At 36.1% G+C, this 26,036-nt stretch overlaps 2 protein-coding genes across 4 annotated transcripts; both read left to right on the top strand.

The window, feature by feature from the left end:
• The first annotated feature begins 1,277 nt into the window (after positions 1-1,277).
• On the top strand, positions 1,278-4,413 carry LOC126588198 (uncharacterized protein YKR070W). 2 transcript variants are annotated; one of them, XM_050253265.1, is made up of 12 exons: positions 1,278-1,514; positions 1,609-1,727; positions 1,815-1,850; positions 1,954-2,027; positions 2,132-2,172; positions 2,490-2,561; positions 2,685-2,886; positions 3,148-3,243; positions 3,369-3,436; positions 3,643-3,850; positions 3,956-4,039; positions 4,169-4,413. In XM_050253265.1, the coding sequence occupies exons 1-12, from the start codon at positions 1,399-1,401 to the stop codon at positions 4,226-4,228; spliced, it is 1,176 nt and encodes a 391-aa protein (XP_050109222.1). In that variant the 5' UTR covers positions 1,278-1,398; the 3' UTR covers positions 4,229-4,413. The 2 variants fall into 2 exon arrangements, with proteins under 2 accessions (XP_050109222.1, XP_050109223.1); XM_050253266.1 differs by having other exon boundaries at positions 1,283-1,514; positions 1,624-1,727.
• A 14,937-nt stretch (positions 4,414-19,350) lies between these two features.
• On the top strand, positions 19,351-23,364 carry LOC126590612 (probable serine/threonine-protein kinase PBL5). 2 transcript variants are annotated; one of them, XR_007612105.1, is made up of 6 exons: positions 19,351-19,618; positions 20,504-20,778; positions 21,015-21,204; positions 21,336-21,727; positions 22,225-22,586; positions 22,991-23,364. XR_007612105.1 is itself a non-coding variant. In XM_050256082.1 (5 exons), exons 1-5 carry the CDS (start codon positions 19,531-19,533, stop codon positions 22,525-22,527), a joined length of 1,248 nt encoding a protein of 415 aa, XP_050112039.1. In that variant the 5' UTR covers positions 19,351-19,530; the 3' UTR covers positions 22,528-22,834. The 2 variants fall into 2 exon arrangements, 1 of the variants encoding a protein (XP_050112039.1); XM_050256082.1 differs by lacking the exon at positions 22,991-23,364 and having other exon boundaries at positions 22,225-22,834.
• The last annotated feature ends 2,672 nt before the right edge of the window (positions 23,365-26,036 follow it).

Below are 26,036 nucleotides of genomic sequence, written 5' to 3'. Positions count from 1 at the left end.
AAGGTAGCTATGCCTTTGCCGGATTCGTATGATAGTTGGACCTGGCTGGATCCTGAAGCCATTTAACAAAGTTTGGGGGAAGAACGATAAAGAAGATGACAAGAGTAAAAGATATCGGGCAAAGAACAAAGAAAAGTCTGTAAGTTTGAAAGGAGTAAGACGTCTGGGAAGATAGAATTTTTTTAGGAAATGGGATTTCGTGCTAAGTATGTAGAGGATTCGTGGGTTAATGGAAAGATCGCAAGAAAGTGATAATTATCTTTAGAAAGAGTTCAAATCCCAAGAGAAAGACAAAGGTATACAGGCATGCAGCTATTCAATCAATATTGGCGCCTGGAATTCCAGCCTGAATATTAATTGAAGGGGGCACTGTTTGGATTAAAACTTGAACTTTGGGCTCAAAAGGGAGTCAGCCCAACAAGAAGACTAGGAGGAAGAGAGCCCGAAGCCCAGCCAAAGCCCAGAAGGCAGAAATGGCTTTTTTCTGACTAGGTGCAGACCATTTGCACCACTTGTTCACCTACCTAGAAATCAAGTGGTGTAGACCAGCCAGCTAATCAACCCAAAAGCACTTTACAGTGGCAGTACAAGTAAAAAGCTGATGAGTCATTGCCCTTCAAGCTGCATTTGGGCAAGATTAAAGCTACATGAGGCCAAGCCAAACTGTCTATAAAATAAGAAAGAGAAATCAGAGATGAGGACACTCAAACAAACAAACAAATACAAGCACAAACTCTGCTTAAGCTAGATTTGCTTTCAACAAAGCTGTAGTCAACCCAAGTCTTCATCCCTTTCGGGATCAACCCTCACCTAAAGCCTTTGTAAAAGCTCTGCTACCTTGCATAAATCCTGCTGTAGTATCGATTTCCTTCTGTAAACTCATCCCCCTATCCCTCTTTATAAAGCTCTCAAGTCCCTCCATAAATCACAAAGATAGGAAGTAGCAAGACGACCAGTCTTGCCCGACAAGGTGAAACCTTGCCCGACCCTCTTTGTTTTTTGGTCTTTTCATTTATAAGTCTAGTAATATGTTGTATACTTCCATTTGTATCCAAGTTAGTTCCAGCAAGTTGATGATTAAAAGACTCCTCAATGCTTGAATCCGATTGGAATATGTAGTCACAACTTAAATCAGATCAAAGTTCTAAACCCTCAGGCATGTAAAATGGGCCATCAGCCTTCAGCCTAACTTATTGCGGTCCTATTAGATTTTCTAATCTTGAGGAAAATCTAACACAGAAATATATTTTTTCCTCAAAAATATTTTTTGAAATACATTGATATTTTTATACTCGAAGGGATTGCACCCCAAATTTTAAAATGAGCCATCAGCCTTCAGCCTGATATTCACCCCTCGTCGGCTACGCTAGTACTCAATACTCGTAAGAAAGAACACCAATGAGCCTCCGAATTCTGAGAAATGCTTGGCGGAGCCGAAACGGTGACCTACTGTCATCCGCTTTCTCCCAAATCATCATACGCTCATTCTCGCAACTCTCCTCGCAGTCCACACCGTACGATCAATCTCTCTTTTTATTTATTATTTTTCATAAATTTAATGATGATGTTCTACGGCGAGATTCAATTGGGTTTAATCCTCCTGATTAGTTTTAATTTCATCAGGGATGCCTTCGGCATTGCGTTCGACATCGACGGCGTCGTTTTACGAAGCGAAGCTCCCATCGGAGGCTCTCCTCGGGCCTTCGGAAGATTGTACGAAAATTCTGGTACGCCCATTTCTTATACCCATCTCCCTCCCCCAATTTTGTATCTTTCTGGGAATTAATTTCTGGAATTTTAAATTTTTTTGGCAGGTAATCTCAGGATTCCATACGTGTTCTTGACAAATGGTTAGTTTTCTAAGTTGTAATTTTTCTACCTGGTATAATCTAAATTTTTGTTTTTGTTTTTAAATAAATTGTTTTAAATTTTTGGGTTTTTTGGTTGTGATAGGAGGTGGGTTTAGTGAATCCAAAAGAGCCCTTGAGTTAAGTTCACTTTTAGGAGTGAAGATTTCAACTTTACAGGTATATTTTTGTTGAGGGTTTTCATAAATTTTTATAATTTTACCTCTTTTATCCAGATTTGTGTACTTTTTACCTTTTTGTTGATTGCCTGGTGTTGGACGCAGGTTTTACAGGGCCATACACCTTTTAAGCAGTTAGTAAACAGGTATGTAATATGATGCATATAAGCTGAGTTATGGGTCAGAAAGTAAATTCTTGCTGTATAAGTTTTTAGTGTTTTCTTTTGCGTTTGATCGAGTATTTGCAGTGCCGGCATAGTTCATTTTTCTGTGCTACATGTATATTCCTCTAGGCTAAATGTGGGAATGAATGGTTATACATGGTGCAAATCAACTTGAATTCTGCATCTAAGCGTATGCGTTTCAACCTAACTAAATGGTCAATAGACTCACTACGTAATTTGTCTGAGAGAAAGATTTCCTTATATTCTTCTATTCAAGATTTTTGGTTTGTGTTGTACAGATTTGAGAATGAACTCATTGTTGCTGTGGGAAAAGGAGAACCTGCTGCTGTGATGGCTGAATATGGATTTAAGTAAGTTTCTGATCTGGTTGTCCAAATTTGATTTTGGCATGTCGAGTTTCTTCACAAGCTTGAACAAAATGTCTAATTTGATCTAAGCTTTTGCTCCTGAATGGTTTTTTTTTTTCCTTTCAGAAATGTTCTTTCAATTGATGAATATGCATCCTGCTTCGAAAACATTGACCCGCTAGCACCATATAAAAAATGGATAACTAAGCAAGTTGCTGATCAGTATAGCACAGTTAAGGCTGTTGCTGCCAAAGATCTTGTTCTCTCACAAAGAGTTCAGGCGGCGTTTGTAGTTAGTGATTCTGTTGATTGGAGCAGAGACATTCAGGTTATCTTGGACAAGTTTATTTGTTCATAATATTATAGGGACTTCTTGTATGCACATTCAGCTATACTAAGAGGATGCGTGACTCACAATGCATCATTGTTGGTTAGCTAGATGTGAATTACTCAAAATGTCATCAATCTGGTCTTTAAATATTTTCAAACGATTCCAGTCATTTGATCCTTATTCTCCCGCTTTCTTGTTTTAGTAATTTCAGAAGCTTTAAAGTATCAAGTGTCTAATGAATAATGACGGTGATTTCAGGTTCTATGCGACATTTTAAGAACCGGTGGTCTTCCTGGTCGGGGAATTGGACACCAACCACAGCTGTATTTTGCGAATGATGACCTTGCATACCAGGTTGGTTCCCCCTCCCCTTGTAGTAAGTTAATTGTACTGTTAATCCAGTATACCTTATTGAGTTTCTATGGAACTACTTGTGATTAAAAAAAAATGATGTACTGATAAGGTGCCCCTAAAGGTAGGCTGCTTTTCCTTCTGAGCGTTTTGGAATGGGAGCTTTCAGAATAGCACTGGAATCCATCTTTAATAGGTATGACAAGAAATATAAAAAAAGTGTACCGTGTTCTTGTCCTAGAAATATACAAATGTGAATACTAGGACAAAGGCAAGGATGCTGATGTTGATAATGATTTGATGTGATTACTTGTGACAAAGGCAAGGATGCTGATGTTGATAATGATTTGATGTGATTACTTGTGCTTCAAGCTAAACCTGTTTGTTAAATTAAATATGCAGAATCCACCCTCATGCTCTGGAGTATACAACTTTCGGGAAGCCAAATCCATTCGTATTCAAGAATGCAGAACTTGTACTTAAGCAACTTGTGTTATCTCTTCAAGACAAGGTTCAAGTTCTCAATCCAGCAAATGCTGGAAGCCATAATTTCAAAACACTGTATATGATAGGAGATAATCCTGCAGTTGACATCAATGGCGCACGGCAGGTTTGCCTCTCTTGGTCCAGAAATTTGGTTGCATAATTTTCACACTAGTGATACGGGGTTAAAATCAAACAATATTGCAAAGGTTAATTATATTTTTTGTTTCAGGCTGGCCATCCCTGGTTTTCTATTCTGACAAGGACAGGGGTTTTCAAGGGAAAGGAAAATCATGCTGAGTTTCCGGCGGATCTGGTAATGCTTAATAACTTTTTCTGCAATACTATGAAAATGTAGCATCATCTTTTACATTATAGTTCTTCCCCCTATGATCTATAGTACATATTCAAATTTGTTAACGGATACGACATGATGCTTCTGCAGGTTGTTGACACTGTGGAAGAAGCTGTGGACTTTATTTTGAGAAAGGAGTGCAGCTCTTAGAATTTCGTTCGCTCACTTAATTTTTTCATTCCCCCTCCTCTCCCCAGGTTCAAGTATTTTCTGATCACTTAATCAGTATATACATATATTTTTTGAACATTTTATAAGAAAGAAAATTTGGGGGAAGACAATTGATCTAAATCAATAAAAGATGAACCGCAGTCGGGTGTTCATTTTCGGATCAATTCGTGGTGTATACCGTTATCGTGTTTACTTAGACCATCTCCAACCCTGGGCTAAAAGCCAAATTACCCCCCCCCCCAAACACTCTTCAACCCATGCTAAAATTTTAGGCTAAATGCCAAATGCTATTTCTGGGCCAAATACCCCCCACCTTTCCCCCCGGGCTAAATGCGAAATGTTTATCGGAATTTAAATTTTTTTAGATTAAAATGTTCATAAAATTAATTTACAATAATCTACATATTTATTTTTAAAAAAAAATTGATTTAAGAAAAAAATTTAGGCTAATTTCATTCTTTAATAATTCCGGGCTAAAATTTTAGGGTAGAAGGGTTGGAGCAGAAAAGATGTTTCTGGGCTAAAAGCTAAATTTTTCGGGCTAAAAAATTTGGCTTTTAGCCCAAGGGTTAGAGATGGTCTTACTACGAAATGGGAGTAATTGTGAATGGTAATGATATGAGAATGGCACACGGTTGTTCGTATATTGGACAAACAGCCCGTTGTATTCGTTATAGTTATTCAAGTATGGCATACCTAATCCCACATGTGCCTCACTTTGTATTCTGAAGTTCTAGTTAATGCAGGATACACCATACGTGAAATGATGCTCAACACATTGCGTATTCATTTTTCGTAAGTAAACATGCCACTGCTGTTGAACATGAAGCACATCAAGATTCTCGTCCGTCGATTGCCATTTTGTGGTCAAGGGACTCAAAGAAATAATTCTATAACAATAAAACTTTATCTCACCAAGCGGGATCGGCTGTATGAATCCATAAACAAAACAAACAAACAAAATTCTAATAATTACAAAACGACATAAAAATCCTAACACAAACAAAAAGTGAGTTTTTAGAGTTGTTAAACTTCATCTCACTCTTTCTTTTCTCTTCCTCTTCCCCTCTTCCCCTCACTCCAAATCTCTCCTTTTTTTTTCTCTCTCCTCCTCAATTTTTTTACCTTTTTCGTCTCTCTTCCAATCCACTCTCTTCATTCTCTCGATTCTTTTCCTCACTCATTTTCCTCTCAATCTCCTCCCATACTCTCTCTTCTTTCTCTTTCCTCCAATCATCTTACTTTCTTTCCCCCTCTCTCCTCTTTCTCCCTCTCCTGCGACACTCTTTTTTTTTTATCTTTGTCCAGTTTAAGTTATAAGATTTAAAAATTTTAAATCGCATACCAAACAAATTTTTGAGTCTTAAAGAAAATTGTTTTCAAGAAATGTTTTGAGAAATAATAAAAAATTCGAATAGAATACCAAACAGATCCTCAAATATCCCTAATCATAGGGAAATAGTGCATCAAGCTATTGGCAAGGGCCAACTTGATCGTCTTCCCCAAAGTATAAGAAGCTCTTCGGAAGATTAACGAAAGAATCTGGTCTTCTTCCGTAAAGAATTCGTTCTATCCAAATGAATGAAAACGTGACTGAATTGGTCTTGGTTACTCTTTAGAACGAAGTGGAAGAAGGGAAGAGATTCTCAAACGAGACCAAGGACCCAATGACTTCAAAAGAGTTGAACGAGGAGCCATGCAAAGGGAAAATCTCATGTACGATTCTGTAGAGTGGCATTTAGGGTAACTTATCTAAATGGTTTATTGGGATAGATGAACAATGTTCCCTCCTAGAAACGTATAAGAAGTTTTCTCCTCGTACGGCTCGAGAAAATTCTGTCTATCATAATATCAAATAGATCCATTTTGAACGATAGCATCTCCTATATTCAAACAAATTAGTCAGTGACAAGAAGGTTAAGAAAACACAATGGGAATTACAGATGTTGCTCTACCTTTCTTTAAAGTTGTGAAGTCTTCTAGCATTCGTAGTGCAGTGAACGGATAAACCGTAATAGTGGCAGCATATTCCAAGGGTGTATCTTTATTGATCTTGTACCATACCCACTAATCTTTCACAATATACATCTGCCATGTCCCTAATAAAAAAACACTAGGGACAAAAGGCATGCAAATATTTTGTTTTCACCACCGTAAATGTAAGGAAATGTGATCTTGAAATGAAGAATGTACAGAAAGAAGGCGAACCCGACTGAATGTACCTCTCCTACGCCTTCATATCCTCCAACTGCTGGAACATGTGGCCTCACAGGTTATACCCTTTTTTCGTGGTTCAACTCAAAACCCCCCTCAAGATATGACCTTACAAAAATTTTGCAGCTTTGTTTACTCATGTTACTTTAAATTCGAATTTGTTAAAACAAGCTATGAGTACCAACAAAATTCGTATGGTCAAGGATTTCATGTGTTATAGTAAGAGTACAACATGATTGATATGTATCACATATAAGATATATAAATAAATAAATAACAAATTCAATTATCGTAGATGTGGAATATTAACTTCACGTGGCCGTGTTTTAGATAAACCGAAAAATTGCTCCTAAAAATGAAGCAACAAATCGGAGCACATGTTAAAACTAATAAATTTAACTCCATTTTCTGAACAACCAATCAAATAATAAATAAAACATGAGACTGAACCCATAAAATAAAAGAGAAAAAACCTTCGTTCGGTTAATATTAGAAGGGTTGTTTATTACTATGTATGTGTTTTAGTCACTCTCTCGCTTTGTCGAGGAAAGTATGTAGTTCGTGATTGTGGTTGCTCTCTCGCTTTGTCAATGAGAGATTTTGTAGTTATGGTCATGGTCATGATTTGTTCAATATCAAATTTTAGAGCATTGCTTGTTGTTTAGATCTAAGGTGGTGGTGTTTGTGGTTTGTACGCTTAGCAAAAGACTATGGGAAGGAAACTCAATGTTTGTTGGAGGGGAACTCATAGCAGGGCTTCTTTGCCAACAATTGCAAAATCATCATAGATTATTGCGGTCTTTTTCTTGTGGACCCTCTACATTAATTCTTGGGCTTGCAATGTTTGGTCCTCGCAACTAGGGTTTAGGATTAAGGGTCTTCTGTGATTGAAGAATGGTATTGTAAATTGATGTGTTTGTAATTGTAGGGTTATGATATTCTTTTGAAATGTATAGTCTCTTTAATTGTTCTAAGAGGCATGTTTAATATGTTGTTGTATGTACTTTTTTTTACTATTTCTAATGAAATTATTTTCCCTAAAGAAAAACCACTGTAGCTCAAAATTCAAGCTTAATGACACATTTCAACTTTAGAGCAGTTAATTGCGACCAAAGAAATTAGAGCAGTTAAACATTTTTTTTTTCTTAGTAAAACATTGTTTTCACTGTGTTTAGGTGGAAAATACATCCGGTCACCGACATTTCAATTTTGCCAATTTAACCACTGCACTTTATTCAATTAGCAATTAACTCCAACGTTTTTTGTTTTTTGTCTTTGAAAAAAATGGAACAACTGCTAATAAGTTAAGGTTATTCCCCCTCTCGGACTCGAAAGGATTATGGAGAATTTCACTATAGTCTTGATCAGAATCAAGCATACTCACCTATTTGGAATATCAAATCTCTCATATTTTTTTATTTATTGAAAAATCGCAGTTGTATTTAACTCAAACGTTTCACTTCCCATCAATTACCCACCTAGCAGGTTAGTACTTTCTTAAATATTCTGTTCCCTTTGGATTTTATCATGATTTCATAAGTTTGTACTTGAACAATGATTCAAGAAAGAAAACAACGTACTACTGCAGGCTGCAAAGCAGAGCGGTGACACAAAAATGAAATTAGAATGTAAACCGAGTGGTATACACGAAATTGACATTATATCATTGCCACCAATTATTGCTTATTTTTGGAGTACTGTGCCGACAATTAATCTAAAACATTATTTGTTTTAAGTGTTCGAAGTGTACATATGCTTCAGAAGTTACTGTTTTTTCCCCTAAGATCTCATTTCATAGGGGAGAATTTTTTTTTTTATTACAAACGATATTATTTACACTAAATGGAAAACGTGGGCTAAGCCTCATAATAAGCTATCATAATATGGTTCAAATTTGCATTTGGTGAAAATCGAACATCTTACTGATAAATGAAGAGGAATACTATTAAACTGTAGTACTAAATAGCAGTTGAATATGCTCTTACAATTGGCAAATTAAAACGTGGGAAGGTGCCTTCTAGTGTGAAACTGCCCTAGAATTTCTATCCCCATATAGATGGTCTATATACTGAGTCCCTCGCAAGCTACTCATTTTTAGAAATTTGACCTCTTCCTTTTGGCATTTCATTGAGTGCGGATAATATCTTACTTAGATACATCACAACATATCATTATAATTTTTAAAATGGTCAGCCGGTAGTTTCAAATTTTTTTTTAACAAACGATTGGGGTGTGGAATGGGGTTAAGCTTCACACTATGTTAACCATAATAAAGTGGTTCAATTTCGATTTTAATAAAAATCGAACATAAAATCTCTCATTTATAAGTAAAGAATAATATCCTTATCACTAGACCGTAGTATGAAGTAGAAGTTGCTAATTCAATTAGTGTCCAATGAAAATAGGGAGTAGGTAGTGCAATCTCCAAATAAAAGTTTTTTTAGTTGGTTTTCGGTTTAGTTAGAATAAAAAAGTTATTTTGTAGCTATACGTGGATGGCGGAGCTTTTCTAAATCCATGCACGAGATCATCGCTACCCATTAACGTGCAACTAATATAGTATAGATGACTCACTCTCTATACAACTAATACAAATTATTACTGTTCGTAATAAGCTTAGAAGATGACACGTGTGGTATTAGAATATATGACACAATCATCTTGGACTCCTATATTGTTTTATAACAAGATATTGGAATCAAACTTTGGGACATCTCCCTAATTAAGATTGGTTATAACTTATAACTTGACCATATGTTGGAATGAAACGAGTATAGAATGACTATTCTAAAGTGTTTGTGACATCTTTTTAATTAAGACTGGTTATAACTTATAACAAGTCTTAATTAAAAAGACATCAAATAGCCTGAAACAATCTTAAAAATGTTTTGGTATAAGATAACTACTAAAATCGAAGTCCCAAAATTCTTTAGATGAAATGTGGTGCCTAGCTCTTTGACACGCGACAAACTGACTGACATATATATTATTCAGTTAAAATTGGATCCACGGGTTAACACATGGATCCAACTTATAATTTAATATGAACATTACCACGTTTTTCTTTCAAAACCCTGCTTAATTTAGACAAACTATAATACTCTATAGAGTATCACATCTCAAATAGAGGTAGGACCCACCAATACAAGTGGATTATCTTTTTATTAAAGATGTGAGATAAATGTGGTATGAAAAATATGTGTAACATTTTTTATTCTATATTCTTAAGTGTATTATTTGAGAATGTAAACCACTAGTTACTAAACCTAATTATTGTGGTTGATCTTGGCCTTCCGTGTGATAAAATTTCTCTTGGTGTGTCCGCTGCATGAACAGTTGAATTTCCATAAAGCAATCATAAAATCATTATAATACTGTTTCTTCCTTTTTCTTGCACCGACCAAGCAACTCTCCAAGGACAAAGGATTTGCTGATTTCATCTTTAGTGCAATTAGGATGAGTGGTTATGGGGCGATTCATGGTGGTTCGAGTGTTGGATGGATTCGATGACGGTGGTGGCTGGAGTTAGGGGAAAAGTAGAAGGTGGGAGGGTTTCAATTTTGTTGTTTTTGAAGGTATTATTATTTTCTTTATTTTTGAATTCTTTCATAGTTTTTTTATTTTCTTAATTTTATTCTTTTTTTAATTAATATTAAACATGATTATAAAATTTTAACGGTAATTGGATGGAAAAGGAGCACATTGACTAATTGAGTTAAACATATGGATCAAATTGACCGAATTAAAAATAAATAGACTATTTTAACATTTAAACCTTTATTTTAACCTAAAAGAAATGAGCACATTCAAGTTAAGCATGTACTTTCTTAAGTTATATATATATTGGGAGCAAATGAAATACCTCATAAGTCACGTAGAGGCCACCACATTCAAGTTAAGCATGTACTTTCTTAAGCCAATTTTCTTGTTAATGCTATTGCAATTCCTAGTCGCCCTATATGTTTTCAAGTTGTTCTAATGTATGGCTATGAGCAGAGGCGGAGCCACAGTGGGGTCAATGGGGTCGCACGACCTCTTAGAAGCCATGGAAATAACCTTAGAGGTCCCTTGGAGCTACTGGTGCAACTCCTTGGAGTTGCTGGTGCGACCTCTTGGAGCTACACACCACGTGCTCGATGAAACGTCTGAAAGAAGAAGGCCGCGAGCCTTTTTTTTTAAAAACAACCTGGGCAAAACGACGTCATTTTGGCCCAGGGATTTTTTTTTAAATGACCTGGCCAAAATGACGTCGTTTTGGGCCAGGTCTGAAAAGAAAAAAAAAATGCAGCCTCTCCTTCCTCTGCTCACAGACATGACTCCCCCATTCCAAAACCCCAAAATTTGTCTACTTTCTCGCCTCCCCTCTCACCTGCAAAAAGGTTTGCCCTTTGTCTTGATTTCAGTTTTGTTCTAGTTATTCTCGCTTTCAATGTTAGGGTTTTAGGTTTTCGTTTCTGGTAAGATCTTTTTGGGATGGGCCGAAATTGTGGTATTATTTCGGCTGTAAGTTTCAGATTTACAATTTTTCATGCATTGGAATTAGGGTTTCTGGATATGTTTGATGCAATGAATTTCTTTAGGTTAAAGTATGTTCCTATGGGTAATCTTGATTTTCCTTTAGTCTTAAAGAAAATGATAAAACCGTTGTCTCACATGTATTTGTATAGCACAGGGGCTAATTATGTTAAATTACTGCCATAATATGTATGTGATAAGTTTCAATGTTAGAATCAATCATGGTTTCGAGGCCTTGAAATCTCAATGAGCTTGCTTTAAGGGCTGATTTAATTAATCTATGAGAAGCCTTATTTCGAGCGAATATATGTTAGCATGGTTCTTGCAGCTCAAAATTAATCCCCTTTTTCATAGTTTGGCGCATGTTAAATTTTTTCGTTAGCCTACTTGATTGCATTGTCTCTGTTACTTTTGATTCTGAGCTGGGAAAAGTTAGTTTGTTACATAATATGGAGTATACTTCAGTCTCTTTATGTCACAGGGTATGCTGATTTTTTTTTTTCAGTTTAGTTTTTGGTGGTTATCATTCGTTACGTGGCTTAGTGGATTCATGTGTTTGTTATTTGCTCATTGTTATTGTGAAATTTCACAATTCAAGTAAGTTCTAAACCCTATGTATAATGTATGATATATTTAATTTAATTGAAATCCAATTCATATTTATTTTGATTATGTTGATGGTTTGTTTATATTGTGAGTATTTATTTTGAATATTTTGTATATGTAGAATTATTATGGAACGGTTTTTTAAGAGAAAGTCATCATCGGGTTCGGGTAGTTAGAATAATGTTGATAGTTCAAATACCGTTGGTAGTTCATGAACTCCAAGTTCAAGACAAAGTCAGTTAGATGGTGTTTTGGGTAATCTTCAAGCGGATTCTGGATTAAGAACTCAAATGATAGATTATGATGCTAATATGAGAGATGAGGTCCGAAGATCGTATCTACAAAAAGGACCTTATCAACCTAGAGGTCATAATTTCCCAATAACTAATATGTCGGGAATTAATCGACACTTCATTCCCCAATGGTTTGATGAGTTTGATTGGTTGGAATATAGTATATCTAAAGATGCGGCATTTTGTCTCTATTGCTATCTCTTTAAAACCAATTTTGAACAAGTGGGTAGTGAAGCTTTCACTAGAGATGGATTTAAGACTTGGAAGAAAGGGAGAGAAAGATTTAAGATGCATGTTGGACCGGTTGGGAGTGTTCATAATAAGACTAGAGAAGCTGCTACAAATTTGATGAATCAAGCTACACATATTGAAACGGCAGTGAGAAAATACTCCGACCAAGCTCGTAAGGCTTATCGCACATGCTTGAATGCATCAATCAAGTGAACTAAGTTTTTATTTCGACAAGGTCTTGCTTTTCGTGGCCATGATGAAAGTGCCACTTCAAGCAATAGGGGAAATTACTCGGAGCTATTGCAATTCTTTGCAGATAATGATGATAAAGTTAGAGAAGTTGTGATGGAAAATGCTCCGAGGAATCTCAAATTACTAGCTCCTTCCATTAAAAAAGAAATTGTGAATTCATGTGCCCTTGAAACACTTGATGCTATCATGGATGGTTTAAAAGATAGATTCTTTTCAATATTGGTGGATGAGCACGTGATGTGTCGGTGAAAGAGCAAATGGCTATGGTGTTACGTTATGAGGATGACAACGGGCATGTAATTGAAAGATTTGTGGGTATCCAACATGTTACCGACACTACTTCAAGTTCACTAAAGGATGCTATTGACACATTCTTTTCTCGCAACGGTTTGAGCATTTCCAAGCTACGAGGACAAGGTTATGATGGTGCTAGCAATATGAGAGGTGAGTTGAATGGCCTTAAAACAAAGATATTGAGAGAACAACCTTGTGCATATTATGTTCATTGCTTTGCTCATCAACTTCAACTAGCTCTTGTTGCTGTAGCAAAGAAGAATATAGACATTGCCTCTTTTTTTGCAACGGTTAATAGTGTGGTTAATCATGTTGGAGCATCTTGTAAGCGGCGTGATTTACTTAGACAGTAACTTCAAGAAGAGCTTGTGATAACTTTTGAGAATGATTGTCTTATAACGGGGCGAAGCTTAAATCAAGAAACAAGTCTCAAACATGTTGATGACACGCGATGGAACTCATACTATGGTACCTTAATTAGCATCATTTCCATGTTTTCATCCGTGGTTCATGTGCTTCAAATGGTTATTGATGATAATCCCAATGAAAGTGCCGGTGAAGCAAATAAGCTAATGAGAGAAATACGTACTTTTGAGTTTGTGTTTCACCTTTTCTTGATGAAAGTTATATTGGGACTTACAAATGATTTGTCACAAGCATTGCAAAGGAAATATCAAGAAATTGTGAATGCAATGGCTTTAGTGAAATCATGCAAGGAAAAGCTACATTAGATGAGGAATAATGGGTTCGATGCATTGGTTGATGAAGTATCTTCTTTTTGTGAAAAACATCATATTGATGTTCCTAACATGGAAGAGGCATTTATACTTCTAGGGAGGTCAAGGCGTAATGCTCCAATAAAGACAAATCATCATCATTATCATGTGGAGCTCTTTATTTATGTCATTGATGAGCAAATTACGGAGTTAGAGGATTGCTTTAATGAGGTAAATACTGAGTTGCTTATTTGTTTGGCATGTTTGAGTCCGAAAGATTCATATGTAGCTTTTGATAAACCAAAGTTACTTCTTCTTGCTCAATTTTATCCTCAAGACTTTTCGGATGAGGATCGTTTGGTACTTGAAGATCAACTTGAGATTTATATTCATTATGTGCGTTCCAGTAGTGATTTCTCTCAATTGGAAGGGATTGGTGATCTTGCAAAAAAAATGGTGGAGACAAGGATGCATCAAGTATTCAATTATGTATATTTGCTCATTACATTGTCTTTAGTTTTACTAGTTGCAACTGCTTCAGTGGAGAGAGCATTTTGTGTCATGAATATTGTTAAGGGTCCACTTAGGAACAAAATAGGAGATCAATGGTTGAGTGATAGCTTGGTTGTTTATATTGAGAGAGATATTTTTGCTTGTATTGAAAATGAAGCTATAATGCTTCGTTTTCAAAATATGAAACCTCGTCGTGGACAATTATAGTTTGTAATATTGTTTCCGTTATGAATTATGAATGAAAGTACTATGATTTCATTTTCAATATGTTTTTCCATCCTAAATTTTTATTTGGACTTTTACACTAAGACCCCTTGTGGTAAGATTCATGGCTCCGCCACTGGCTATAAGTTCCTCTTGTTGTTTGTCCTATGCAGCTATGGTAAATATATTTGACTGTTTATACTATTTACTTGAAGGAGGTGATTTTCATACTCGTTTTTTAGTTTTTCACACTATTTTTAGAGTCGTTGGATTGAATAATCAAACCAAAACAACGGAAGTTATTTAACAGTGTGAGTGATAATAATTTAATTCCCCTTTTGGGGGTTTGAGTTAATTCTTCTTTTGCAAATAATGTATCTTTACTGTACAAATTTTATAGTTGGAACCATTCAATTCTTAATCTTTATTTGAAGATCACCGTTACAAAAAATTATTTCACTCGGAGATCATTTAGTCATTCAAGTGTAGGATGCATGTGGTCCAATAGATAGGGTGTTGAGTTTTCACCCATGCGTCCCGAGTTCGAAACTCTCCCATCTTTTAGATTATTGTAATAGTTTCGAACTCTCACATTTCCCCTTAATAATAATAATTTTTTCTTAGAAACAACAAAAGCCATTCAAGTGGATGAAACAAACTGACAGTTTAACTACTAAGTAATATATTCATGATGAACCATCCATTTATTTGATGTGTTTGGATGATTAAATGATCTCAAATTCGAATGATTTTTTGTAAGAGCGATCTTCAAATGAAGGTTAATAAAGTGAACTGCTTTGATCATTGATTTCATTCAGTCAAGATATAATATTCGCAAATAGAGGATATATGCATTCCAACATAGGAGGTGCAAGTATTATCCTTGAAAGTAATAATTCAACGCCAAATATGCCTAATTGGTATAACAGTTAATTAAACTATTGTTAAGAGTGTAAATACTAGAATTCAATTAACAGTTAAACCATATACCTGGCTGCCTTAGGAATTAAGGGCTCCTAAAGTTATCCTAATTTGGTTTGGATTGGTGTACTATTTGGTGATGGGTAGTATATATACTTAAATAGGGCGTGCATATAAAAAGGAGATTATATTCACACACACCTCAAATTACTTTATTCATATTTTTTAACTTTTTAATATTTTTTTGTCAAGTGTTAATGGTGTCTAGAAAATATTAAAAAATTAAAAGAATGTGTGAGAAGTAAATTGGGGTGGTTAATATAATCTCTCTAGATATAAAACGTAAGGTAATAGTAAATGGGAGAGAAAATTCTCGAATAACATAAATAAAATGTGCTTGAGAAAGTGCTGAATGGCATCTTTCCCGCCGGTCCTTTTCGAAGCCCATCTCAAAAACTATGTATTAAGTAGCAAAACTGCTCTTCTAAGGTCCTCATTTTAAGGACTTGTGAGGTCCTTTTTATGGATACTAATCAGATTGATGTAATGATAGATTGAGTTATCAACTTAAATAATTCATGTTACACCAAAGCACAATAATTGTGTAAAGTAATTAAATTAAAAAAGATTCTTGCGTGAAATCTCTTGTCTTCTTCCCTTACCGTCTCTCTCTTCGCATCGCCTTCTTCTCTCCATCTCTCTCTCTCTCTCTCTCTCTCTCTCTCAATCATTCACTTTCATTCTCTCCTCCTGAGTTTTTTTTTGTTTTTTCCTTTTGCGTATGATAAAGGGAGAATGACTTGTTTCAAAATTTTCAGGTTCGTCGGAAAATTTCATAAGAAAAAAGGGCTCACGCGTTCAAGAAGGGATTCTAATTTTCAAAGTCAAATTTTTTGGTGCTTTGTAACTAAATGGGTTTGAATATTATTGATAAAATATTGGATGAAATTGGATGTGTAAAGTTATCAGGGTTTATCCAATTGGATTTGCTAGGTTTAGATATTTGATGAGAAGACTAGGTTTTGCAAATGGAAGGGATTCGATAGACATGAAACCTTCTTCTCTCTTCTTATTTTATTGTGTTTTTATTTTATGAATTAGTATTTTATTTCCATGTAACAAGAACTATTTAAGTTGATAGTTTAATCTATCGTAAAATTAATCAGACAACTCATATAAAAAAAATAAAAAAAAACAGAACCTCATAGGCCCTTATTTTAGGAGAGCAGCTCTCTTTTGACAATGTCACGAAATGCCTCATTATTTGGTTTCCTTTTAATTAAAGACTATATTATTAAAGTCGTATACCCTAAGATCTATGATGTGCTTATCATTCATTTGTAAATTAAAATATGAGAATTTTAACGAAAAGCTAATGTACTATTTATTTTAACAAAAAATCACATTTTTATACTAAAAAATCAATCCTTATACTATTCATTTTACCCTTTATTTGTCTTTATTGTTAAAACTCAAAAATTTTAAACTATTATCATTAGTTCTCCTTTAAAACATTTGTGCTCACTACATAAAGTGTTGAAACATATTTCGTCGAAACTTCATATTGCGGTGAAGACAGCCAACATAAGTCACAGCTGCAAAAGCATACAAAAATTGGTCCTTTGGTTTGACACTTTAAGCTCCAAATTCAATAAAATAAATAATGTTTTTTCGGAGTTACGAAGAAAAAACATTAATAATAAAAGAAAGGATTGTAGCACATGTTGCTTGTTTTAGTAGGGGATTTATTATTATTATTTTTAACAATAAGCTCTTATTTTATACATCCAAAAGAATTTCCTGGCGCGTAAAAGTTAAATTAGATCGTCATTTTTTATAGTTTTTTTTTTATTTAATCGTATATTTTTCAAATACGGGAATGAATGTTCTTACCATTAAGTAATAAAACTATTTTTACTAACATTAATCAATCACATCTTCTAAAAGTTAAGAGTTAACTTCTTACGTGTAAGGAACTTGTAACTCAAGTACGGATTAAGATTATTACTTATATAGGTCATAGGATCAATTTCATCTCTTCCCCTACTATATCAACAAACGGGTTGACGTTATACCAAAAAAAGCAAGTGTTTGATAAACATATTGTAGAATGTCCATAATAACTCTCATAACTAACGAACATGTAGTGTTTCACAACAATTTAACTACATAACGTTGATGCATTTAACTATACAATGCTTTGCATTATGAATGAAACTATGGGGAGACAAATTCATCTAAGAAGATTCTCAATGCATGTACTCTTTCATCTACATAAAAAGAACAACTTATATGGTACAAGTGCAGCGTCACTTGATATTCTTTGTTAGTGAGTTAATAATATCTGAACAAAACTTTACATATATCTTTATTTATTAGTACAAAACGCTATTATGTGAGTGTTTTTGTTCACGTTTGTCATACTTTTGCTTAAAATGTTCTCTCCTAATTTACAAGACATTTTTCATGTTGAAAATACAGCTTGATATACTAAAGCATCATTATAGTAGTAATTTGATACTTGAAAAAACCTTCTAACCACTTGTACCAACACACTAAAATATTTCTCATAATTAACCCGCGTAAACAACTTGTCGGTTCAAAATTCACACGGACAGTCAAACCCGAGTGCCGGCTGGGATCGCCACATGTCAAATTAACTTTGTTGAACACTTATTTTTCCAACTTTTTTCCCCTGGGAAATACGCAGCGGAATTATGGCAGGCGAGCGCGTCGATCACCGTTGGGACCTTCCCTTTCGCAGCAGAGCAATATCATGGGGAACCGCGTACAGTCAGAGGGGCCCCTTTAATGCAATCCAGTCGGACCTTCCCCGTACATTAACTTTTCTTTATTACAGATCCGACGGCTGCGGGGACGATCTGTGACTGATGAGCATCACCTGCGGGTAAGAAGGACGAATTCTGAGAAGGAAGAGACTTGGTTGCTCGCCGGAGGAAAAGGACAAAGATTTGTTGCGAACCAGCTCGCAACTAAAATCACGCTGGCCAATGAGAAACGGCCACGTCGGCAGAGCATTTGGGTGATAGGAACACGTAAAAGACAAAACAAAAATACCGTACATGTAATGGGAGTTGACCAAACAAACCTCTGCGCCGGAACGAGGCCCTCGGCGCGGTTGTTGTTGCAAGTGCGGACACATGCAGCAGATTACGGCCCCCGTCGTTCTACTTCTAGAAGTAAAATTAGTGATTATTTTTCAAATGGAAGTATTTTTTATCACAATCATTTAGTATGGTGTATGCCCACCATCCTATATATCATAATTATATGAGTTTGAATTTTGAGATTCGTGTAATGGATAAGCACAAATATCAAAATTCAAACTCATCTAACGGTGATAAATAGAATGTTGAGCATACACCACATATATGATGGTGAGCAAATATGCACTATTTTCAACCTCCATGTTGTCCTTAGTGCACCTGTAAAAAATTTAAAAATTGTAGGGTACTTTTAATTTTAGTATATGAAAAGTTATACCTAAGATTAATTTTGATTCGTAGAAACGCATTCTCGAGGCATGTAAATTACATACCTAGTCGGACTTTTGTATACGATATATGTAGTTAAAAGCATCAGATTTTCAGTAATGTGTTTACCATATAAGAGTGTCGTTCAATATTCGCTTTAAAATTTCCTACTCACAAATCAAACCAAAGCTTACATACAAGAAACTTAATAACAAGCAAAAACAGCCTTATAATTAACTCTACTATGTACTTTAACTAAAACGTACTGAATTATTTGGTTAAAGAGATTTTGTTTTTGCTTCTTTCCTAAATACAAAAGGAAAGGTTAAACGTGTTATATCAAATACACATTGTATACACGTCGAATACAAATTATATCCATACTGTATACATACACATTGTATTAATCGGATTATGAATATAATTTTAAAGTTGAATAATGCTACATGTAATGTATGGCGCATTTACTTGTCAAGAAACGTTGAACATAAATATCATCCCTATCATAAAACATAGAATAGGAAATGGAATCCATTACGATACACCTTGTATACAAATCGGGCACATTGTATACTTATCTGATACACCTCGTATCAGTTGAATTATAATCATAATTCTAAACATAGCAACACCACATGTACGACACTGCGTAATCTACTTGTCAATAAACGTCGAATGTAGAATTCACTTCAATTAGAGACGCGGTAGTAAACAAGCGAGAAACAGTGTTGAAAATGAAATTGATGACGTGGCAATATTTAATTGGTAAAAAATGGAATTTATTTTGCGGTTAATTTGCATCACAAACCAGCCCCTCCCCCATATAAATTAAAGAAAAGGGTCACAAAAAAGTACAAAGAGAGTTCTGTCACTTTGTGGCTGAGTTTTGCAAACGCTTTCTCCTTTCTTTCTGCTCTGTTTTCTTGGTTGGCTGGTTTTCTATGCTTTTTTTTGGGTGCTCTGTTTTTGTGCGCCAGTTGAGATAAAAAGCAGTGAGAGCACAAGAAGAAAAGAAAAAGGGGAAGACGATGAGCTGCTTTCGCTGCTCGAAGAAATCAACCAAAGAATCAGAGAAGAAAATTACCCACATCAACACCAACAAACCCAATCATCAAGGTAAGAATTCTTTTCCGAAATTATTTGATTTAATTCTGGGGTCATTGAGATAAAACCCAAGTTTTATATGATCGTATTTGATTTTTTTGGATGATTTTATTTTATTTTTGGCATTGTGGGTTTTATTTTTTGGATGCTATAATTTGATAATTTGCTTTCCTTTTTCTAAATCTGTTTGAATTTTGTGGGTAGTACTCTTTACCCTACCTGGGTTTACGTGTGTCTTTCAATCTGTGAATAAAAGCCATTAAATTTCATCCATTGTATGAGTTCTTGAATTTCTTCCATTTTTTTACTTTATATAATTCTTGGGTTGAATTTTTTGAATTTGGTTTTGGATGGTCATTCTTTCCACCTAAAAATCGATTTAAAAGGTCGGTGCTTTTGACTTTGCCATGAGATTAGTGTCAATTTTTGAAATTTTGCAGCGGATGAGGAAAGAATTATGGCTGAATTTTTGTCTAGTGAAATGGGATTTAATCACATTTATGAAATTTGAATCCTTTTTGTTCATCTGGGTTTATGTTAAATTGTTAATTTTCTCATCTGGTGCTGAATTAATAAATTTAATTTGATTCTGTTCATTGAGACAGACTGTTGCTCATTCATTTTGTTTGTTTCTTTGCTTGGCTAGGAAGGTCCAATCTATATTCCACATTTCCACACCCCTTTTAGTTTCGAATTTTGTCAGTTTGTATTCTTTGTTTGCATTTAGATTTGCATGACTCCGATTTTTCACCCCATAAATTGATAGAATTAGTCAATGTCGAATTTTTGGATTTTAGTTTCCATGTGCCGTATTTTTGTCTTTTTTCTTGGCATTCTCAAATCTCATTTAGTTACCTGTCTTTGTGGATGTATATTTGCCCGTTTTGATCCGTGAAGTGAATACGAATGGGACTGTGAAAAAGGAACTGGGTGTGGAAAAGGAACTGGGTGTAAAAAAGGAGGAGGCGATGAAGGATGACCAGTTATCGTTGGATGTAAAGGAGTTGAATATAATAGAGGGTTCCAACGATGGAAAAACGACTGGCAAGCGGGCACAAACATTTACATTTGCTGAACTTGCAGCAGCAACTGGCAATTTCAGGTCTGATTGCTTTGTAGGTGAAGGAGGATTTGGAAAAGTTTACAGGGGTTACTTGGAGAAAATTAATCAGGTCTGTAGTGTTTATGTGAATGTTAGTTCTATCATTAAATTGAGCGTTTTTAACTCAAATTGGTACAATTGTTTTCAACTGTTTGAACTTGTACGTGGAATTGAATTCTGCTGGGACATTACTCGTACCCTTTTATGCCATTGTATCAAAAACTGTGTTTTGTTCCTTGAGTTTCATTTAGTAAATGACTTATAAGCTCAAGGACTGACCTTAGTTTGCTATTTTTGTGGTTCTAGGTTGTTGCTATTAAACAGCTTGATCGTAATGGATGCCAAGGACTTAGGGAATTTGTTGTCGAAGTATTGACGCTTAGTTTGGCTGACGACCCTAATCTTGTCAAACTGCTTGGATTCTGCGCTGAGGGAGAGCAGAGGCTATTGGTTTATGAATATATGCCATTAGGATCTTTGGAAAACCATTTGCATGGTATGCAGCTGAAACAATCCAAAATCCTGCTCTTGTTGTATGATCGAGATTACCCTTTCACTTTGTTTTACATCTGCCCCTTATTATCGCAATGTGTTTGAATTAAGTATCACATTTGTTTTGCTTTACAGGTCTTTCACCCGGAAGGAATGTGCTTGACTGGAATACAAGAATGAAGATAGCAGCTGGTGCTGCGAGGGGTTTAGAGTATCTGCATGAGAAAATGCAGCCCCCTGTTATATACCGTGACCTGAAATGCTCAAACATTTTGCTTGGTGAGGGGTATCATCCAAAGCTATCGGATTTTGGCTTGGCTAAAGTAGGTCCCAGTGGAGATAAAACTCATGTTTCTACTAGGGTTATGGGTACGTATGGGTATTGTGCACCGGATTATGCCATGACAGGTCAGCTGACTTTCAAATCAGATGTTTATAGCTTTGGGGTTGTTCTTTTGGAGCTTATCACAGGAAGGAAAGCTATTGATAATACAAAACCCATCAGAGAGCAGAACCTGGTAGCATGGGTAAGATAGCTCTAGTTGCACTCTTCTTCGATATCTACTATTGCACTTTATTCTGTGGAATTGAATATATTGATTTCATGGTAGCTGCTGTCCTTTGAAATATTGTGTGGTATGCAATAATATCGGAAATGCTGATGGTTCTGGCAGCCTTTGTTAATTAGGTCGGGCCCAACCGCCCAAGAGGCTGGATATAAGTATTATAATCTCAGTTTGTTGAAACTTATTTTCTGTACTTATTTTCTTTTCATTTTGCGGTTGATTTTTTGTCCCTATTGTCTTGTAAAGTTATATTTTGATATCCAAAGTAGAATTGTCGAGTATTTCCACCTGACTTACCCCCACATGCATAGAAACTAGCCGATGCAATCCTTGTAGATTTGAAATACTGGCTGTTAGTAGTATTTTTAGTGGAGTAAATAGAAATTCAATGTATATAATTACCAGTAGTTTGGTTTCAGAATTGTCGAGTGTATCCTTAACCGTTATATTGTTTTCAGGCAAGACCCATGTTCAAAGATCGGAAGAAATTCTCATTAATGGTGGACCCGTTGCTTCAAGGTCAGTATCCAGTCAGGGGATTATACCAAGCTCTTGCTATTGCTGCGATGTGCGTTCAAGAGCAGCCCAATATGCGGCCTGTCATAACCGACATAGTTACAGCGCTGCATTACCTTGCATCCCAGAAATATGACCCCCGAACCAATCCTGGTCAAACCTCGAAAAGGGGTCCATCTTCTCCAAGATTGAAGAGTGATGATGATATAACGCAGATTGGAGGTGACAGGCCAGAGAGAGACTGAGCCGGAGGATTAAGTTAAATGTGCCTAGTTATCAATTTTTGCATCATAGAAGATAACAGGTACTGCCGCCATCCTCAATATTCATACACAGAGAATTTCTGCCTTTTCTTCTCTCTTTTTTTTTTTTTTTTGCGGTGTACATGAGAGATGGCGTAAAGCGGGAGCCTTGTGCACTGGGTACAACCTACATGAGAGATGGCGTTTCTTGTATGTAAAATGCTTCGTTGTAGGAACATTTTCCCATTGGATTAGTTACCCTTGATTTCTATAAAAGTTCCATTCTTTGGCCGGTTGCCTCCTTTTTCTCTTTTTGTTTCCCACCAGGCGTCTATGCTTGCGCTTTTGTTTCAATTTCATTTTCTATAGCACAATATAGCTGCAAAATAATGGATGTTCTCGTGCACAAGCTTTGTCGTAAAAACAAAGTGGACGTATCTACTTCCTCTTGTCTCCATCGATGCAGGTAATGCCGGGAACATCGTTGTTGGAGAGCTTAAGATGCCTCTCTTCTGGTTAACCCAATTCAAAGGGGGACGGTGGAGGTTCCAGTGAATGATTTGTTATTGTGTGACAGGGGTTGAGTGTGGTGAGTTTTGAGGGTTTAGGGTTTAGGAGGGTAAATATCTTATAGGCTGCCAAAAGAGCTTCGAGATTTTTGGCATCCTTGCACGAGAAGTGCTGATAGAGCCGTCAAATGTACTATGAATTGTGTCATTTCATAGTAACATTGAACAAATTTGTAAAAAGATCTCAACTTTTAACCTTGTTGGTAAAAAGAGGATAAGAGTTGCATTTTTGGACGGGGATGACATCAATGTTACGTATCATTTAATTTTACATGTGCTTTAGCCATTAGATATGATTTTTACAATGATTACGATTTTTATTTTCAATCTCATATGCTCATAATCCGTATCAGTCAATGCTACATAGTATTTAAAAAGAAAAGAAAAAATTTGGACAAGTCAAGCCATTTTTTGTAGTGGGTCATCCACTTGAGATATATAGGATTTTTTGCAGTGGGTCATCCACTTGAGATATATAGGGTACTGAGGGAAAGTGGTTTTAGAGGACGTTTGCATTGCTTTGGTGCTCTATTTGGTGACAAGACGTGACAAGATCAAGTACCATGAATCGTTCGAAGGGTTAATGAATTGGGAAAGCATACCACATTCAAAGCTTTGTCTAATAAAACCAAGGCATTCATCATCCCAAAAGGCCATCCATTATTATTACATTATTGAGAGAGAGAGAGAGAGAGAGAGATTCGTGCAAACTCTCTTATGGAAGAGTGGTACCAAAATTAACTAAAAAACTTCCACTAATTAAAAAAGGCAAGTACAAGGAAAAGGCATCCCACTGCCTACAAACAAGCCCAACAACTAAAAAGAAAATATGGTAGATAGGCCCAAAAGTGACTAGCTGGACAATAACAAAAAAACCCTAAAATTGGAAAGGAAACCAGCAGCAGCCACCAAATACGCCTCCATCGCAAGGCCACCACCACGACCAAGGGAAAGAACCAACAGAACAACTAGATCAACGGAAAATGGGGGTGAGCGATCCACCCGCGCAGTGAGCGGTCCCATAATCCTACCAAATAGTGAAAAAACCCCTACAACAGCTACCAAGAAAAAGCACCTCGAAAGTCATGGTCAAATGAAATTTGTCCCTAAAAGCTAGAAATAGTGTACAAGTCCAAGGGATAAAGCCTAACATCCAGTAACCACAGCCTCCCTAGTATTAGAAGAGGCTAGACTACTACTTGTTCCATTGTGAACAGAAGAACTCTCAACAGAGATCATACCTTGTTCCAAAGTTGGATCACACTCTATGTATCTTATTCTTTCAAGCTTTCTCGAGTCACCCTAACGTAACGGCTAAGAGAACTTGGCTAACTTTGATCAATTCCACGACTTTCCATCCTTCTTGTGTTGTGGGATGTGAGTCATCAGTTCTTTCCTCTGCTTAATAGTTTATTCTCAAGGATCACTAAACTTGGCTTACTTCTTACTGAATGTCGTACTTATCACTCGAGGTGGGGCGAGTGGCAGAGGCCGATGGTAAAGGACGTGTGACATAAAGTAGCATCGGAGTGGAGAGGGCCATGAAGGTCCAGATCTGAGACCATCTCATGGGAATTGAGACAAAGTTCAAACGAACAAAGCACAATGGAAGTCAAAATAAAAACCAAAAGAGAAAAAATTTAGAAAATGAAAAACTAATTAAGTAGAAAGATGGGGGGAGGATGAAGGAAATAATGGGAAATGGAAGGTGCAAAGGGTGGAGATGGATGGGAAAGAGGGAAGGAGGGCTACAAAAAGGTGGGGAAAATGGTGGAAAGATGGGAAAATATTGGGAAAGAGGAAGAAGCATAGGGTGGAGAAGGAAGAGAAAGAGGGAAGTGTCATAACCCGTCTTGAATTATTTTTATCGATGGCGTGAAATGACTAAATTGCCCTTAGACGTTAGTTGGTGTTGTGGGTGATATGTTTTGGTTGTGGTCCAATTCATGTTAAGTCCTAATTGTTTGGACCCAATTAGAACTAAATTTTTCCTAGTTTGTGGTTGGTTGTTTTGTTGCCAACTAGGACCACACACACTCACACACATCCATACCCTTACCCGTTGACCTTTCTCTCTCCTCCCTCTCTCGGTTTTCATCCATTATCCGTACAATTGTACAGTCAACTCATGAACCAATCAATTTAGGCACAGATCAAGGTTTTGGAAGCCATCTTCACGTTCCTTGTGAGCTCAGGAACACATCCATACCATTTTTAGAACGTGAATCCTTCGAAAACCCGAGAACCCATAAATCCCAGATTTTGAGCACTGTTCATGTGATTGTGATCATGGAATTTTCAATGAGTTTTAAGGTTCTAGGAAACTTTAGGACGTCTTCACGAAGCTCGGGGAGTAATTTTGAAGTGTTTTAGACGTCGGGAAACTTGAGTTCATCGAGTTGCAGAGGTTGCCAGAGTTTTCGAGGTTTCTCCAGCGAGATTCTGTGGATTTCAAGGCTTGAAAGTGGTAAGAATGTGTTCTACTCACTCTAATTTTCATTTTGAGACAAATTTCATGGATTTTGGTGCAAAAATGAGTGAGAAATGAAGGTTTGAATATTTTCCAGAAACCGACAATCGCAGTGGTGCCGACGACGGTCTCCGACGAACCAAGGAAGACGAAAGAGAATATTTCGTCAAGTCTGACAAAATATTCTAACGGCGTCAGGTAACGCCGTTAACTTTTATTAAGGTTTTAACGGAATATTCCTAATGGCTGTTAGGCTCAGTTAGGCTTTGGCCACGCGTGGGTGGTCCAAAAATTATTTTAAAAATATGGGGATGTTCATGAGGTTGAGTAGATCACGTTGGTATATTCAAACACCCCATTTGAGCATTGTATGAGAAGTTATTAGCTAGTTTTGGTTGTGTGCTTTAATTAACGTTTATTTAGTTATTTCGCATATAGGTGAGACCTATCCATAGGACGAGCACCATCAATCG

This window comes from Malus sylvestris, chromosome 11 (assembly GCF_916048215.2).
Source record: "Malus sylvestris chromosome 11, drMalSylv7.2, whole genome shotgun sequence".
In the NCBI taxonomy this organism is placed as follows: Eukaryota; Viridiplantae; Streptophyta; class Magnoliopsida; order Rosales; family Rosaceae; genus Malus; species Malus sylvestris.
This window is presented reverse-complemented; position numbering and strand designations above follow the sequence as displayed.

Coding starts and splice junctions, on each gene's coding strand:
- LOC126588198 (XM_050253265.1), top strand. CDS start 1,399: ATGAGCCTCCGAATTCTGAGAAATGCTTGGCGGAGCCGAAACGGTGAC. Junction 2,028..2,131: donor TGAAGATTTCAACTTTACAG/GTATATTTTTGT, acceptor TGTTGGACGCAG/GTTTTACAGGGCCATACACC. Junction 4,040..4,168: donor CTGAGTTTCCGGCGGATCTG/GTAATGCTTAAT, acceptor ATGCTTCTGCAG/GTTGTTGACACTGTGGAAGA.
- LOC126590612 (XM_050256082.1), top strand. CDS start 19,531: ATGAGCTGCTTTCGCTGCTCGAAGAAATCAACCAAAGAATCAGAGAAG. Junction 20,779..21,014: donor ACTTGGAGAAAATTAATCAG/GTCTGTAGTGTT, acceptor TTGTGGTTCTAG/GTTGTTGCTATTAAACAGCT. Junction 21,728..22,224: donor AGCAGAACCTGGTAGCATGG/GTAAGATAGCTC, acceptor TATTGTTTTCAG/GCAAGACCCATGTTCAAAGA.